The 15,508-nt window shown below is 42.3% G+C and overlaps 1 protein-coding gene across 2 annotated transcripts in view; it reads right to left on the minus strand.

Moving 5' to 3' along the window:
• The window catches only part of Dock1 (dedicator of cytokinesis 1), a 530,482-nt gene that overhangs the window by 96,919 nt on the left and 418,055 nt on the right, over window positions 1–15,508 (minus strand). For both annotated transcript variants that reach the window (XM_004838739.4, XM_004838738.4), the window contains exons 31-32: window positions 15,188–15,288; window positions 2,268–2,326 (exon numbers count right to left, since the gene is read on the minus strand). In XM_004838739.4, coding sequence (XP_004838796.2) covers window positions 2,268–2,326; window positions 15,188–15,288 — 160 coding nt within the window. The remainder of the gene's footprint in view (window positions 1–2,267; window positions 2,327–15,187; window positions 15,289–15,508) is intronic.

Consider the following 15,508-nt stretch of genomic DNA (forward strand, 5'->3'; position numbering starts at 1 on the left):
TATAACTGAGAGATCTGAGTGAGGCAAACACAGAAGGATCAAGTCACCTGACTGAGCCACACGGGCAGCATGTGACAAAAGCTCCCATAAGGTACTTAATAAGCCTGTGGATTCCATCCCAAGGCTCCTACTCTGCCCTTGGGGAGGGCAGAAAGGCCAAGGACAGGATAGATAGCCAGGAGCCAGTATTTAGGTCCTAGACATACAGGCTGCTGTAGCCAAATCACTGGAAGAGTTCTAGTGCTGACTGTTCTTGAGGGGGCCTCAGCCAACTTCAGATCTGACACCCACAGTGCATGTGACATTGCAGGCTAGATTTGTGTTGAGAGGGCATAGGCAGACATGGCCATTCTGACTGCCCCTAGGCTCATCTCCATCTGGGGGCCTAACCAGAGCCTCCTGTGAAATATATATGTTGTCAGCATTCTCCACATACCGTCTTATGGTCTTATGTTAGAAAGTTTTCCACATTTCTCTTCCTGGATAAAGATCCATTTGAAAAAGGCCCCATCCTGTGCACCCTAGACATTGTTTCCATTTTTTTCTTTTCTCATAATTTTTTCTTTCCCTTCTTCCCTTTCCCCTTCCCCTCCCACTTCCCCTACCTCTTCGGACCTTTTCATCCTATTTCAAATTACCGTTCAATTATTCGTTTTAATCCTTATTTACACTTTCAGTTTCTCACACTAAAGAAACTATTCGGTATTTACACATGTACAGGTACAAGCACCCAATGATAAATGTAAGCGTATTGTATACCTAAAATGTACCAATAAAAGAATTTAAGCAAAAATAAATAAATAAAAATAAATACAAAAAAAAAAAAAAAAAAGCCCCATCCTTCACTTAAGCAGAAAGGCAAGGAGCTCTTAGAAGCTTTCCTGACTTTCCCCTGACCTGAGATGGAGCCTCCCTTTCCATGTCTGCTGACATTGGGGAGCTCAGGAAGGTCAGGAGTCAAAAGGCTTCTGCAAGGGAATTTGGTTCAGGATGAAAGCAGATCATCATGAACTTGCTGACCACAGAGGCGTGGCCCTCCAGACTCTGCTCCAGCCCAGCCCGAAGGGTATTTAGGAGGGAGAAGCGGTGGTCCATGCCTTCATCAAAGTCCATTTTTATGTAGTCCTTTATCATGTTGCTCCATTCTTCATCTTTCTAGCCACTTTCCAATTACTGCAGAGTGCTGCAGCTATTCAAAAGGCAAGCAGGTTGGCCTGTAGCTAGTTTGTCCCGGGCCTGGTGGAACAAGTGGCAATCATATGTTCAGGGGTAAAAGAGAGTGAAGTAGACAGATTTCTGCCTCCTTTTAGCATAGAAAAAAGTCTCTGAAGCAGAGAGAGCAAAGGCTGTCTCACTAAAAGTAATTGTAGGCTTCCTGTGCCACTCTGAGGGGAGGAAGTCAAGCCCCGACAGTCTCGAGGCAGGAACGATAACCTGAAGTTGGAAATGCACCTGAAGACTTGCTCAGGACCTGGGCAAGGCCACCAGTCTCTCCATGGTCTGAGACATAAGGTAAGCCTGAGAGCTGAGTGTAGGTGCCAGAAAGAGCTTAATCTCAACTTGGAGCGAAGCCCAGGTTCCTAGAGGGTATATTAAAGTAGTGAGAAGGTACAAAAGTGTCATCAGTTATTTATTTCTTTAAGGAGCTTATCTAAAAGGATTACATATCACATTGATTAAGGTTTTAAGAGAGAATTCCTTGTTATTGTTAATGATAAAAGTAGATGGGAACGTTATATTAATCAATAAAGTTGTATTAATCACACCATAAACACACATATTGCTCATAATTCCTCAATTGCAAGAACATATTATGCTATGACCGCCTGATGGCAGTGTACCTAAATATAGGATCTAGTTTTGCTTAGGCAAATAAATGCTTTAGATATTAAAGTCTGCAAAACTGAATATGATAAGTCATGGTAAATGTCATAGCAGGATGAGCCACCTGGTTTGACACTAGAGAAACTGGGGGATGTCAGCGATGCCAGGGAGTAAGGAGGTTCCAAAGCTGTATGTTCATCCTATCCAAGAGGGCACTCTTCTGATTTTTCTATTTGCCTCAATAATCAGATTTTCTCTCCTCTCCTGTGGTCCAGGTATTTCTTAATTACATTAAAGTGTTACTACAAAGATTAGCAAATGCTGTGCCAAGAACAGAAGTAATTCAGGTTTTTAAGAAGTCCCAACACTAACAAACAGGGCCAGTGTCATGACCTGGAAGGGATTCAAGATGTTCGCCACACCTCCAAATCCCAGCTACTTACCGAGGTTGTACCACATGTCTCTGATTTCAAAGCCAATCTGCCTCCTCATATCTCCATACCTGAAAACCAGGGAAAGAAAAAACACTGAGTCACTCTACAGATCATCCGACAATCAGACTCATAGCATCTGTAAGTGCAACCCAAAGTCTCCCATCCGACAAATACAAAGTGACAGTTTTAACTTCATTTGCCATCAAAAGGAACCCAAGGAAGAGGAATCAAGACGAGAAATCATACTTTCTCATCCCTGTAGATGACATAACATCCTCGTGGGAGCCTGGGGGAAGTTATGGGGAGGATTTTGGATTCTTCAGTCTCTTGGCTCCTGAACCTAAGGGGAAGTTTGTTTTCCATGCACATAGCCACCAAATAACAACCTATTGCATACAATAAGTAGCTTTCCCATGGTAAAATTAAACCCTGGAGTCAGGGAAGACTGCTTCCAAATTTCTTGCGTTCTTTTATATCATCTTAAATGTAAGGAATGGCTTAGTGCCAAAATATTTCAACAAATATTCCACCAGTTTTTGTTTACCAGGGAAAATAAATGCTAATTTTCCTCCCGGTGGGCGAACAGAGGAGGTGTGTGTTTCACGAGTAAACAGAATTTGATGCTTCAGAAGATAAACCTTTATTAGTTTGTGAGCAATTTAACTTTTTCCTTTATTGCCTAAGGAAAAGGCTGATTATATTAAAAATAATAATTTGCAAAATTATCATAGAGTACTGCAGTTGAGCAGCTGTGTCATCAGGCTTTTGCTCTGCTCATCCTTGTGGCAGCTGATGTGCCATGGAAAGCTGATTACAGGCATTCCGTGTGGTTCTTCAGGCAAAGAACCTCACTGGTAAATCAACAACCGTAGCCTCCTGCCACCTGGTTAAAGTCTCTGGTGCTCTGAGCACCTGTCTGTCACACACAGCAGGAAGGCTGTACTAGTCTGCTCAGCTCACCCACAGAAGAACAACCTCCCCTGGGAAGCCTGTCACATGTGGGGGAGGCCCTAGGTGCAGATGGAGAAACTGAGCTAGGAGCGTAAGTGGCTTTCTCTGAGGACAAACTGTTATCTAGAAGTCCAGCATAGATAAGCACTGATGCAGGTAGACCAGTGAATGAAGGGGGTCTCACTTGTAACCAAGGTCAGAAGTGAGGAAAGGCCAATCACAGGCAGTGAACATGCAGCAGCAGCAAAGTTGCTAGACCTGAGTTCATGAGTGACTGGGAAGCATCCTTCCATGTATAAAGAGCACCCCAAACTGCCCAAGAGCTACATAATCTGAACACTGTTAAGTTGTACATCCTTTTGAGGTCTTCTAATTCTCACTTTATCCCAGCACAAATGAAACTGGCACTAGAGAAGCCACTGTAGCTCAGGATGTAGCTGGCTGTAAGATATGGAAACATAGCATCCTCCCTGGTACTTGTCAGGGAGCGAGGAAAACGGAAAGTAAAACTGTGCCCAAACTCAGCACTAACTTCTTCTGAAGTTAGTGAAGTTCTCCCTGTATAAGTGGATGAGTCACCTTCAGCCAAGCAGGGATTGAACAGACCAGAACACAGTATGGATGGGAAGGTGAAAAACATGAAGAGCGGGGCTGGCCTCTTGGAAACTGACCAACTTAATCTTGGAACATCCTGACTTCTCTGCTACATGGAATTCGTTTTTCTCCCTGGAGTAGAACCAGTAACTCTCAAATATAAGAAAACCTAATGCTAGGCTGATCTTCATCAGTGTCTCTGCCTCTCTGGTCTGACTCAACCTCCCCCAGGTCCTTAAATGATGACAGTTATAATGATTCAAAGGAAATCCTGCAGTATGGAAATTTATGCCCAGGAGAGTTGTGGTATGGCAGTTTGGATGGTTCTTGAATAGCCCATGGTGTTGATGTGCCATTTCTCCAGTGCTGGGGAGGAAACTTAGGTGCTGGGAGGCATGCTCCAGGAAGGTTGCCTTTCCTACAGGTGCCGAGGGAGGCCATGGTGAGGGGCTCACACTTTCAGTTCCACATTCCTGTCTTCCAGGTGGAAAATGGAAAATGACTTGCTCGGCAGCATTTGTGAAATGGGGGATTAGCATAAACCGGAGAACATATCTCTCAAGAGAAGTAAGCCTATTTTATGAGACACCAAAAATGCTGTTTAACAGTCAAATAAGACAAGGCACCAAATCCTGTACAAGGTGACAAAGAGGAGCAGGAGCCGGAAGGTGAAGGGCAAGATTGGATTTCCCTGGCAGTGAAATTGATCTTTTCCTTAGTTTTAATAAGAAGAGAGCTTTGATGAATCCATATGTGCCTCAGAGTAATTCCCAAATCAAGTCACAGTTGTCACCAGACCTCAAGAGGGCTTCGAGAACATTTCCATGTTCTTTCCGTGGAGGAGAAAAATGATAATAATTGAGAGTGTCTGGGCTGAAGCTCATTACCTGGAAACAGACTCATGGCTGGTGGTAACCCTAGAGATCACGACTAAGTTCTCCTGGAACATTTTATAGCTGAGGGAGCTGGACCAGTCCTGGGGGGAGAAGCAGAGTGACGTGGCCACAGGCTCAGGACAAGCAGAAAAAAAGAGGCAAAGACGACCTCAGAACACAAATCCACATCCTTCCCCCGTGCACATGCTTCCTGTATCAGCAAGCCCTATACAAGACACAGCACTGTATCACATCTTTCAAAGTGCTTTCATTTCATTTTCTAAAACTGTGAGGTGAGCAAGCAAACACTGATACAACTCTCTTCCAATGAGTAGGATGAGGTTCAAGGCACTGAACTGACGTGTCTGGTGCCATACAACTAAAGCAACATAGATCTGGGGTTTCCTTGCTTTGACTAGTTCTTCCCCCCACCTAGCTCACCTCTGCCTACATATAAAGTGATGAAGCATAGGAATGTAAGTATAGGAGGTAGTCTTTCTACTGCCCAGGGAGATCTGGGATCTACACCAGCACCTGGTTTCCTACATCTTCAACCCAGGAATGGAAAATCCATATCTGCCAGAGCCAGCCCAGTCTTTGAAAAGAGGTCAACTTGAGTCCAAATCTAGGCACAACTGGAAAGGTTATTTGACCTATCTGACCCTCTATCTCCTCATCTACAGTAACAGGAAAATGATTTGAGTTGGTCATCTCCCAGGCTTTTGTGTAAGATGGAAGAGATGATGCCTCTGTGTATCTCAGAGTGCTGGCAAGCACCTGAGCCCAGTTAGTGTCTTCCTTTAAAATCTCACACTGGAGGGCTGGGGATTTAGCTCAGGGCTTCTGCTGCCTGCCCCACAAGCGCAAGGTCCTCAGTATCCCCGGTACCAAAAAAAAAAAAAAAAAAATCTCACTCTGGACTTCATCACAGTATCCTCCTCATGGTTGTGATGGTCATTTAGAGCAATTCATTAAGTGAGTATCTGATGTGTCTTTCAGAGAAGACTCACAGAGCACAGGGGACTATCAGCATAGCAAGAGAGACAGACATTAATCCAATAATCACACAAGACATATATATTTTGTATGCACAGTATCTGTGAATGTGACCTTGCACATAGGGATATTCAGATGTAACTGGGTGAGACGAGGTCACACTAGTAGGATGGACCCTACTGGTGCCCTTATTAAGAAAGGGAGTTTAGAGACATAGACACATAGGAAGAAATAAGGGAGAACCTGACCAGAACATGGAGCAGACTGAAATTATACAGCCACAAGTCAAAGAACACCAACTACTGGGGACAGCCACCAGAAGCTGCAGAAGTGAGCTGGAACAGATCCTCCCTAGGAGCCCTAAGAAGAACTCAACCTGTTAACATCTTAATGCCAGACTTCCAGCTCCACAGCTGTGAGACAACAAATTTTTGTTGATTCAGGGCACCCACGTGTGTTCATAGTTACAACAGATTTACCTAGAATAATACAATAACCATTCAGTAAATACCTTGGCTCAGTAAATGGTCAGGATCCACGGTCTGAAAAATGCTTTCTTCAGGAAAGAGAATAGGATAAGGCCTAAGATTAAGGCTTGTGCAGCTCCACTCCACCTTTGGATGGAGGAGGCTAAACTTGATGAGGAAATAGGCTAAAAGGCAAGGAGGAAACCCTAGCATGAAATGCTGGGAGTGAAGAAAGGAGATGCTCAAAGATGGAGTGCTGAGATTTTGATGTGCTCTGTCCCCCAAAGGTTTATGCGCTGACTCTTGTTCTCCGGTGGTACTGAGGGGAGGGAGAGCCTTCACAAGGTCAAGGGGATGTGATTAGGTTAGGGGAACATCACCCTCTGGAACGAATTACAGTCCATCAGAAGGTTGGGTTAATTCTCTTGGATTAGGTCCCAAGGGTATGAGTTTTAGGTCTTCTAGGGCAGTCAGGTGTCTCAGGGATGAAATAGTTTCTGAGAGAGGGGGCTATTAGGAAGCAGGTCAGCTTCTGTTTCTCACACAAGCACCACAGCCCCTCTTCTCCTTCCCCTTCTACACCATCTGGCACAAGACTCGCACCAGAAGCCAAGCAAATGCTGGTGCCACACTTGAAATTTCTCACCTCCAAGACCATGAGCCAAAATGAACCTCTTTTCTTCATAAAGTACACAGGCCAAGGTACTTTGTTATAGCAACAAAGAATGGATTATTAAGATACAAAGAAAAAAGTACAATAGTTTTGAAGGACTTGGAGACAGCAAGGAGGATAATAGACCTCCCCATCTCCAATTCAGTGGCTTCTGATCTGGCCAGAGGTACTGAGGAATATGGGGCCCACAACTTAGTTGAGCAATGGAAGGTGAGGAAAGAAGAGGAAGGAGAGGCAGAGAGAGAGAGGAGGGATCTAATGTACAGGGTGAGCCATTTTTGTTTTAATGAGAGAGATGGTGGTTTCCTGGAGAGAGGAGATGGGATCCAAACGGGATCAATAGCAGTAAACCTTGTTAGACCCAGGGGCCACCTGCCTGTGCCAAGCTTTATCACCCTCCACAGGATACATCACCACCAATGCACGTGGGGCTCTTAATTAGTTCTGCCACATGAAGCTGGCACAGAGTTACTGCTGATGAAGTCTGTCTCCCTGGGTCCCCTTCTGATTCCTAAAGTGAATTTGTTTTGAATAATTTAAGCTTCTTGAAAAAATAATCAGCACAAATACAAATTAAATTGATCACATTTCCTATTATGATCTGTAATACAGAATCAAGGCTTCCGATTAGGTCACACTGCAAAATGGGGCTTGTCACAGCACATTTTCAGTTTCCATAAAACGTCATGCCTACAGGTTAACTTAGCTTCCAAGCATTTTGGACCTTGGTGTTTCGTGAGATGGAGATGTTTTTATGTGGTAGACTTTAACACAAATTTTTTAAAAAAGGAAAGCCTAGGCACCCATGGTAGGAGAAAGGGGCTTTGTGTGTATATGTGTGCAGGATGCCTGTACCTGGTTCAGACACAGGGCTATATTTTGTCACTGAACTTTACTTTCTTGCGCTGAATATTCTGAATGGCTACCTTATGCTCAGACACGCTGGAGGCCCAAGCCATGAACCCTCCTCTTCTCTTCTGGAAAAAAGTCCTGAAGACAGACAGTCCTCGGCTACACTGTGACACAGGAGGACAAACAGCATACTGGAATTATCAAGCAGGCTGTTAATCAAAACTCAACTCTTAGGAAAGCCCATCAGAATCACAGCAGACTTGTCAACACAAACCCTCAAGGAAAGAAGAGCTTGGAGAGATGTATTTCAATCCCTAAAGGAAACAACCTCCAACCCAGACTGATGTACCCTGCAAAACTATCTTTCAAAATTGATGGGGAAATAAGATAATTTCACGACAAAGAGCACCTTAGGAATTTCATGAATACCAAACCAGCATTCCAAAAAATTTTAGACAAAATCCTAGGAAAAGACAAGGATCACAACCCCAGGAAGCCCAGCAGAATGAATCCACCGGGCACGTCAAGAAATTAAAAGCGGGACCGGGGATTTAGCTCAGCAGTTTCACCACCTGCTGTGCAAGCGCAAGGACCCAAGTTCTATCCCTGGTACCAAAAAAAAAAAAAAAAAGGAAAAAGAAATTAAAAGCAAAGGGTGAGAATCCAACAAAAAGAAAAAGTCATGACAACGATAACTCAATATGTATCAGTTATAACCATCAATGTTAATGGTCTCAACTCACCAATCAAAAGAAATAGACAGGCAAAATAGGTCAAGAAGCAAGATCCAACAATATGCTGCATACAAGAAACACGCTTAATTCAAAATGAAATTCACAGACTGAAAGTTAAAGGGTGGAAAATAATACTCCATGTGACAGGAACCTGAAAAAAAGCAGGAATAGCTCTCCTCTTTGCAGACCAAGTGGATTTCAAACCCACAATGATTAAGAGAGACAAACAAGGACACTACATCCTTGTAGAGGGAATAATCCAAGAGGAAGAGGTGACAATCGTAAACATCTATGCACCAAACACTAGTGCACCCAACTATATAAAACAAATAGTAATGGACATGAAAAATCATATAAGCACTAATACAATAGTAGTGGGGGACCTCAATACCCTACTGTCACAAATAGATAGATCAACTAGACAAAAAACAAGCAACGAAATACTAGAACTCAATCAAAGTCTTGAACAAATGAACTTAACAGATGTTTACAGAGTCTTCCACCCCACAAAATCAGAATACACATTCTTCTCAGCTGCACATGGGTCATTCTCCAAAATACACCACATACTCATAGAACATATTTAGGTAAGTACAAAGGAACTGAAGTTATCCCCAGTATATTATCAGACAATAGTGCGATGAAATTGGAGATCAATAGCTAAAGAAACCACAAAAACTTCATAAACACGTGGAAATTGAACAACACACTTCTGAATAACCAATGGGTCACAGAGGAAATTAAAGAAGAAATCGGACAGTTCCTTCAATTAAATGACAACACAACATATCAGAATCTATGGGACCCAATAAAAGCAGTCTTAAGAGGGAATTTCATAGCAGTGAATATGCATATTAGGAAAACACAGCGAGCCCAATTAAACAACCTGATGCTGAACCTCAAGCTTCTAGAAAAAGAAGAGCAGGACAAACCCAAAGCCCATAGAAAGGAGGAATTATAAAGATCAGGGCAGAAATCAATGCAATGGAGACTAAGAAAACAATACAAAAAATCAATGAAGCCAAGAGTTGGTTCTTCACAAGAATCAACAAAATTGACAAACCCTTAGCCAACCTTATCAGAAAAAGGAAAGAAAAGGCCCAAATCCATGCAGTTAGGAAGGAAAAGGGTGAAATTACATCAGGTCCAGCAGAAATCCAGAGGATCATCAATACCTACTTCCAGAACCTATACGCCAATAAGATGGAAAATGCAATAGAAATGGACAGATTCCTAGACACGTATGAATTACCAAAGATGAAGAAAACCTAAAAATTCTAAACAACCCAATATCAAACAATGAAATTGAAAATGTAATTAAAAACTTACCAACTAGGAAAAGCCCAGGTCCTGATGGCTTCACTGCTGAATTCTACAAGACATTTAGAGAGGAACTATTGCCACTACTGTTTAAACTCTTCAATGAAATTGAAAGGGAAGGAATACTCCTGAATTCATTGCTGGAAGCAAGCATCACTTTGATCCCCAAAGCAGAGAAAGACCCAACTGATAACAAGAAGTATAGGCCAATCTCACTAATGAACTTAGATGCAAAAATCCTTAATAAGATAATGACAAATAGAATGCAGAAGATCATCAACAAGATCATACACCCTGATCAAGTGGGATTTATCCCAGGGATGCAGGGTTGGTTCAACATATGCAAATCAATAAATGTAATACACTATTTCAATAGAGCCAAGGACAAAAATCATATGATCATCTCAATAGATGCAGAAAAAGCATTTGACAAAATCCAACATGCATTTAGGATAAAAACCCTACAAAAAATTGGAATACACAGTCTCTACCTCAATCTGATAAAAGCCATCTTTGAAAAGCCAACAGCCAATATCATACTAAATTGTCACAATCTGAAATCCTTCACACTAAAATCAGGAACAAGACAAGGATGTCCACTATCACCACTCCTATTCAATATAGTTTTGGAAACATTAGCCACGGCAATTAGACAAGAGAAAGAAATAAAAGGAATAAAGATAGGAAATGAAGAAGTCAAATTGTCATTATTTGCAAATGACGTGATACTCTATATAGAAGACCCCAAGAACTCCACCAGAAGTCTTCTAGACTTAATAACCAATTTCAGTAGAGTAGCTGGATAAAAGGTTAACACATAAAAATCAATAGCTTTCCTCTACACAAACAACAGACTCACTGAGAGAGAAATAGGGCAAACAATTCCTTTCACAATAGCATCCAAAAAAACTGAAATACCTAGGAATCAACCTGATGAATGAAATCAAAGACCTCTTCTCTGAAAACTATAGCACTTTTCAAAGAGAGATTGAAGACAATATCAGAAAATGGAAAGATATCCCTTGCTCCTGGGAAGGATCAACATAGTGAAAATGGCCATACTTCCAAAACTGCTATATAGATTCAATGCAATCCCAACTGAAATCCCAGCAGCATACTTCATGGACCTTGAGAAAACAATCCCAAAGTTCATTTGGAACAAGAAGAGACCCAGAATAGCAAAAGCAATTCTAGGTAACAGAGACATGGCAGGGCATATCACAACCCCCAACTTGAAACTATACTACAAAGCTACTGTGATTAAAAAAAAACAAACCCAGCATGGTACTGGCAAAGAAACAGACCTGAGGACCAGTGGAACAGATTAGAAGATGCAGAAACAACTCCAGACACACTCAACCCAAAAGAGTGAAACACCCTCACTGGAGGAAAGATAGCCTCTTTAATAAATGGTGCTGGAGAAACTGAGTTTCAACTTGCCAAAGACTAAAACTAGACCTATATCTCTCACCATGCACTAAACTAAAATAGAAATGGATTAAAGATCTAAAAATTAAAACAGAAACGCTGAACCAGCTGGAACAGAGGTCAGGTAGAACTCTTGAAGACAATGGTGTAGGAAAAGATTTTATGAACAAAACCTCAGTTGCCCGTGAACTAGCACAAACAACCAACAAGTGGCATCTCTTCTTACTAAAAAGCTTCTGCACAGCAAGTGAAACCACGAGCAGTGTGAAGAGACAACCCACAGAGTGGGAAACAATTTTCACCTGCTGTTCCTCAGACAAAGGCCTACTATCTCGAATCTAGAAAGAACTTAAAAAAATCAGACCTCTCAAATTTAAAGACCCAATCCAAAAATGGGCATCTGAAATGAACAGACATTTCTCACACAAAGAAGAAATGGCAAATAAACATATGAAAAAATGTTCAACATCACTGGTCATTTGAGAGATGCAAATGAAAACAATGCTGAGATTCCACTTCACTCCACAAAGAATGGCTGCTATCATGAAATCCACCAATAACAAATGCTGGTGGGGCTGTGGGGAAAGAGGAACCCTGCTCCACTGCTGGTGGGAGTGTAGACTGGTGCAACCACTGTGGAAATCAGTATGGAGATACCTCAAAGAACTAGGACTAGAAGTCCCATTTGACCCAGCTATTCCCTTGCTGGGTATCTTCCCCAAAGAATTAAAACAATCATACCACAGTGATATATGTGCACCCATGTTCATAGCAGCACAATTTGTAATAGCTAAACCTTGGAAACAGCCCAAATGCCCATCAACTGGAGACTGGATAAAGAAAATGTGGGTTTTTTAATCAAATGGAGTACTACTCAGCCATAACAAATGAGAAATTAGAGACAATTATTGCTAAGTGGAGGCACATTGAGGTGATACTCTTAAGTGAAATAAATAGGACACACATGTGTGAATACCAATAGTTTCTCTAGTGTGTGAAATCGAAACCGTAAATAAGGACTAAAAGGTATAATGGATAATGTGAAATAGGAAGAAAAATGGCAAAGGGGAATGGGAAGTGGGAGGGGTAGGGGAAAGGAAAGAAGGGAATGGAATTAATATGAGAAAATGAAAAAAAGGAAACACAGTCTTTGTAAATAGGGAGGGATGGAGGGGTTGAAGGGAGGGCAGGGGAATTGGGAAAAAATAAGAAACGAGAGATTATGTAAAGGTGCAAATTTCCAATGATGAATGTCATTATATTGTATACCTAAAATGTACCAATAAAAGGATATACAAAAAAACCCCTCAACTCTTCTATATTTTATTCATATTTCCTGAGCCTCAGTAAAGTAAAAGGCCTGGGGTGGTGGGGTGGGATGGAGGAGTGAAGGCCAGATTTAGCTTTCTGTGGATAACCATCCCTCTTTTTGAGTTCCCAGCATCAAGATGTCCCAAGGTTGAGCTAACCACATTTTATTATTAGACTTTGATGCCTAGTGTTTATTTATTTTGTGGTTCACTGGAAAATCTTGTACTAAATTTGGGTTTGACCTAATCTGGTCTCTGTATGGTAAGTACCTAGAAATTTTAGGCATCTGAACCAGACACCTTACAATATTTCTTATGCTGGTTTTGCTATTTAGAAATAAAATTTGCAAATGGATTATGAAGGTCTATCAAGGGGCATAAAGAATACAAGAAACACTGGTGACTCTCCATAAAATGTATGCCACAGAGCCTCATAAACCACCAGGGAATACTTTGCCCTTGATGGCCTGTCATCCTCACACACCAAGCCCATTACCATTGAGAGGCTCCTAAGAGTCACAGCGGACCTGAAACCATCCTAGAGATTCTTGCAATGACAAGTTCTGAAACGCTCAGGTCTTTTCCTTTGGAAACCTGTGAGAATAGTTAGAAGGGAACACCAGAGCCCTCTTCCACAGCTGTGAGAGATAACCAAGGTCTATCCAGAGGCTGGTCAGCTCTGGACAGGAGGACACCAACTGGCTTACTTAATTTCCTTTGGCTTTGAAGCTTCTGAATCCACATTGCCATGTGGGAAGTGAACATTTTCTCTGCCAAGGAGGTGCACTGCATGGTTAGTGCATCTGTTGGCATCACTTTGGCTTTAGGCTGTTGGCCCAGCCCCAGGAAGAGGGCCCACTGCAGAGCCACTCACCGTGGCTGGAGAGCAATCTGCATCAAAGTGGTTTATCAGCTCTTTTAGGCAGATTTCCAGTTTAAATGCACCTTTTTCTCCCATGGGCGTGTCTATGGGCAGGAAGTGCAAATGCTTGGCTACAAATGGGTTCTGGAGTCAGTTGGTGCTAGACTGGGATCTTGATGTCACCCCTCAGTAAGCAGAGCCTGCGTAGGCAGCGATCCCCAGCCGAGGCTGAGATTTCCTTCTGTGGGATGGATAAAAAAGCCTGTAGCCATCACAGCCCTGTGTAAGAGACACTGCGTGTTGCTTAGTTTGAGCTGGTTACTAGTGTTTCTACGATAGCAATTGCCACCACAAAAGCACTGAAGCAAGGACAATGAGGGTCATAAGCAGCCAGCCCTCACTTCATCCTGGCCCTGAGGATGCATCAATGTGAAGAAGCAGAAGCTCCATGTTGGGCCAGTCTGCAGAAGTTTCAGCCTGGAAAACGCTATTTCTGGATGCTGTGGACCCAGGTAAGTGAAAAAGACCTGTGCAGGCTCTGAGGAGTTGCTTGGCAGAAATATTTCTATCTTCTGCACAATGACCACTGCTTACATCATAGCTCTTAGACTGCAGTTACTCAGCTGGGGTGGGGTGGGGGGGCGTGCTGGCCAGGTGAAAGCTGACATTCAATTAGATAAGTACCGATCAAATGCTTGCAGGTCCTAAGAGCATCACAAGTTAAAACCTTGCGCTCTGAACTGCCTGGACTTGGAAACCTGCTTTGCACTTTGGCCAGTTATGTGAGGACCCTGAACTTCACCACATGCATCTGGAAAATGCAGATGATGAAAGGTATTAATAAGTACTTTTGCTTTTTACTGATTATATATGAAAAATGCATGCAAAGTGCTTAGAAGGTCAATGGCACATAGTATAAGCTTAGTAAACTAATTGCCAAAAATAAAATACATCTTACTCTCCAAGGACAATGTGCTTTCCATTTGCCCTGCAAGCAAGATAAACACTCAGAGAAAACAAAGAAAGCTGAGCAGCTGCCATCTTTGAAGCTTCCTCTGTAACCACCAAAGCCTTGGTACACCCACGATATTGCAGAAGAATTATAAATACAATGACCTGGCAATAGTGCTGGCAGTTCAGAACTCTTCCTAAGAGTATTCATGAAAGGGGCACTCAGAACAGTGAGAAATTAGTGAAACTGGGGCAAAAAGAAAAGAGGTGAGGTCTCAGGGCACCCAGATGTTGGTAGGAAACTCACAAACAATTGATTTCTTTGATACTAAAGCAGGAGCAGTGCAGGCTGCAGACTGGGGAGACCACAGCCAAAGGCACCTGGCAAAGACCTTGGGTTTCATGGAACTTCAGTGAGGTTTGCTTGCACTGACACAGGGATCTGTTCAGTTCACTTAAATCTCCTACCTGAAACAAGACAGGGGTTGTTTGTGGCCAAGAAGGAAACCACTAATAACTCAAACTCCACTGTGAGTTTTTGGACAATCCAAACAGTGCCAAGGGCTTTCATCAGAAGCCTCCTTTTAAGAAGCAAAACTGGAGAATTAAGCAATAAAGTAAACCACATGTGGAATGGCATCAGAGTAGTGCACAGGAAAAGTCATTATCTCCAGAAACTCAAATTTTGTGTTGTGCTAATTGTCTTGAATTGAACTGACATTGAACCTACCAGGATGAATCCTGCAGTTTTAGATTCATGAGCTACAAAAGGCAATACCCAATTCATGATTTAAAACCACCCTTTCATTACATTGTGATTATATCTCAATTTGCCCTCATTGGCTTAGAGATGACATGAAAATTATGCTAATACAGTTGGAGGCTCCTGCAGCTTCAGAGCGGGATGAGGACTTACTTGTTAAGGATTTTGGCTCTCTTAGCACTTGAAAAATTCTCCAGTTGCAAGGACTCTTGAGTGAGAAAGGCAACAGCCAGATGAAAGTAGTTGTTCCATAGCTGAAATCCAAAAAAAGAAGATGCACAGTTGTTGAATAGCTTAATACATAATCTCAAAAAGGCTCTGGGACATTTATCCTATTTGACACATACTTCTGAAAAGTTAAAAACCCCCCAAAAACCTAAAGAACTGCTAGCCAGTCTCCACAGTGTAGTTTAAGGCTAAGCATGGGACTCCAGGGTCAAGGTGCATGTATTCAAATCCTAGCTATGTGGCCCA

This window comes from Heterocephalus glaber, unplaced genomic scaffold, assembly GCF_053883595.1.
Source record: "Heterocephalus glaber isolate CG9 unplaced genomic scaffold, H.glaber_assembly_v1.0 deba00001497, whole genome shotgun sequence".
In the NCBI taxonomy this organism is placed as follows: Eukaryota; Metazoa; Chordata; class Mammalia; order Rodentia; family Bathyergidae; genus Heterocephalus; species Heterocephalus glaber.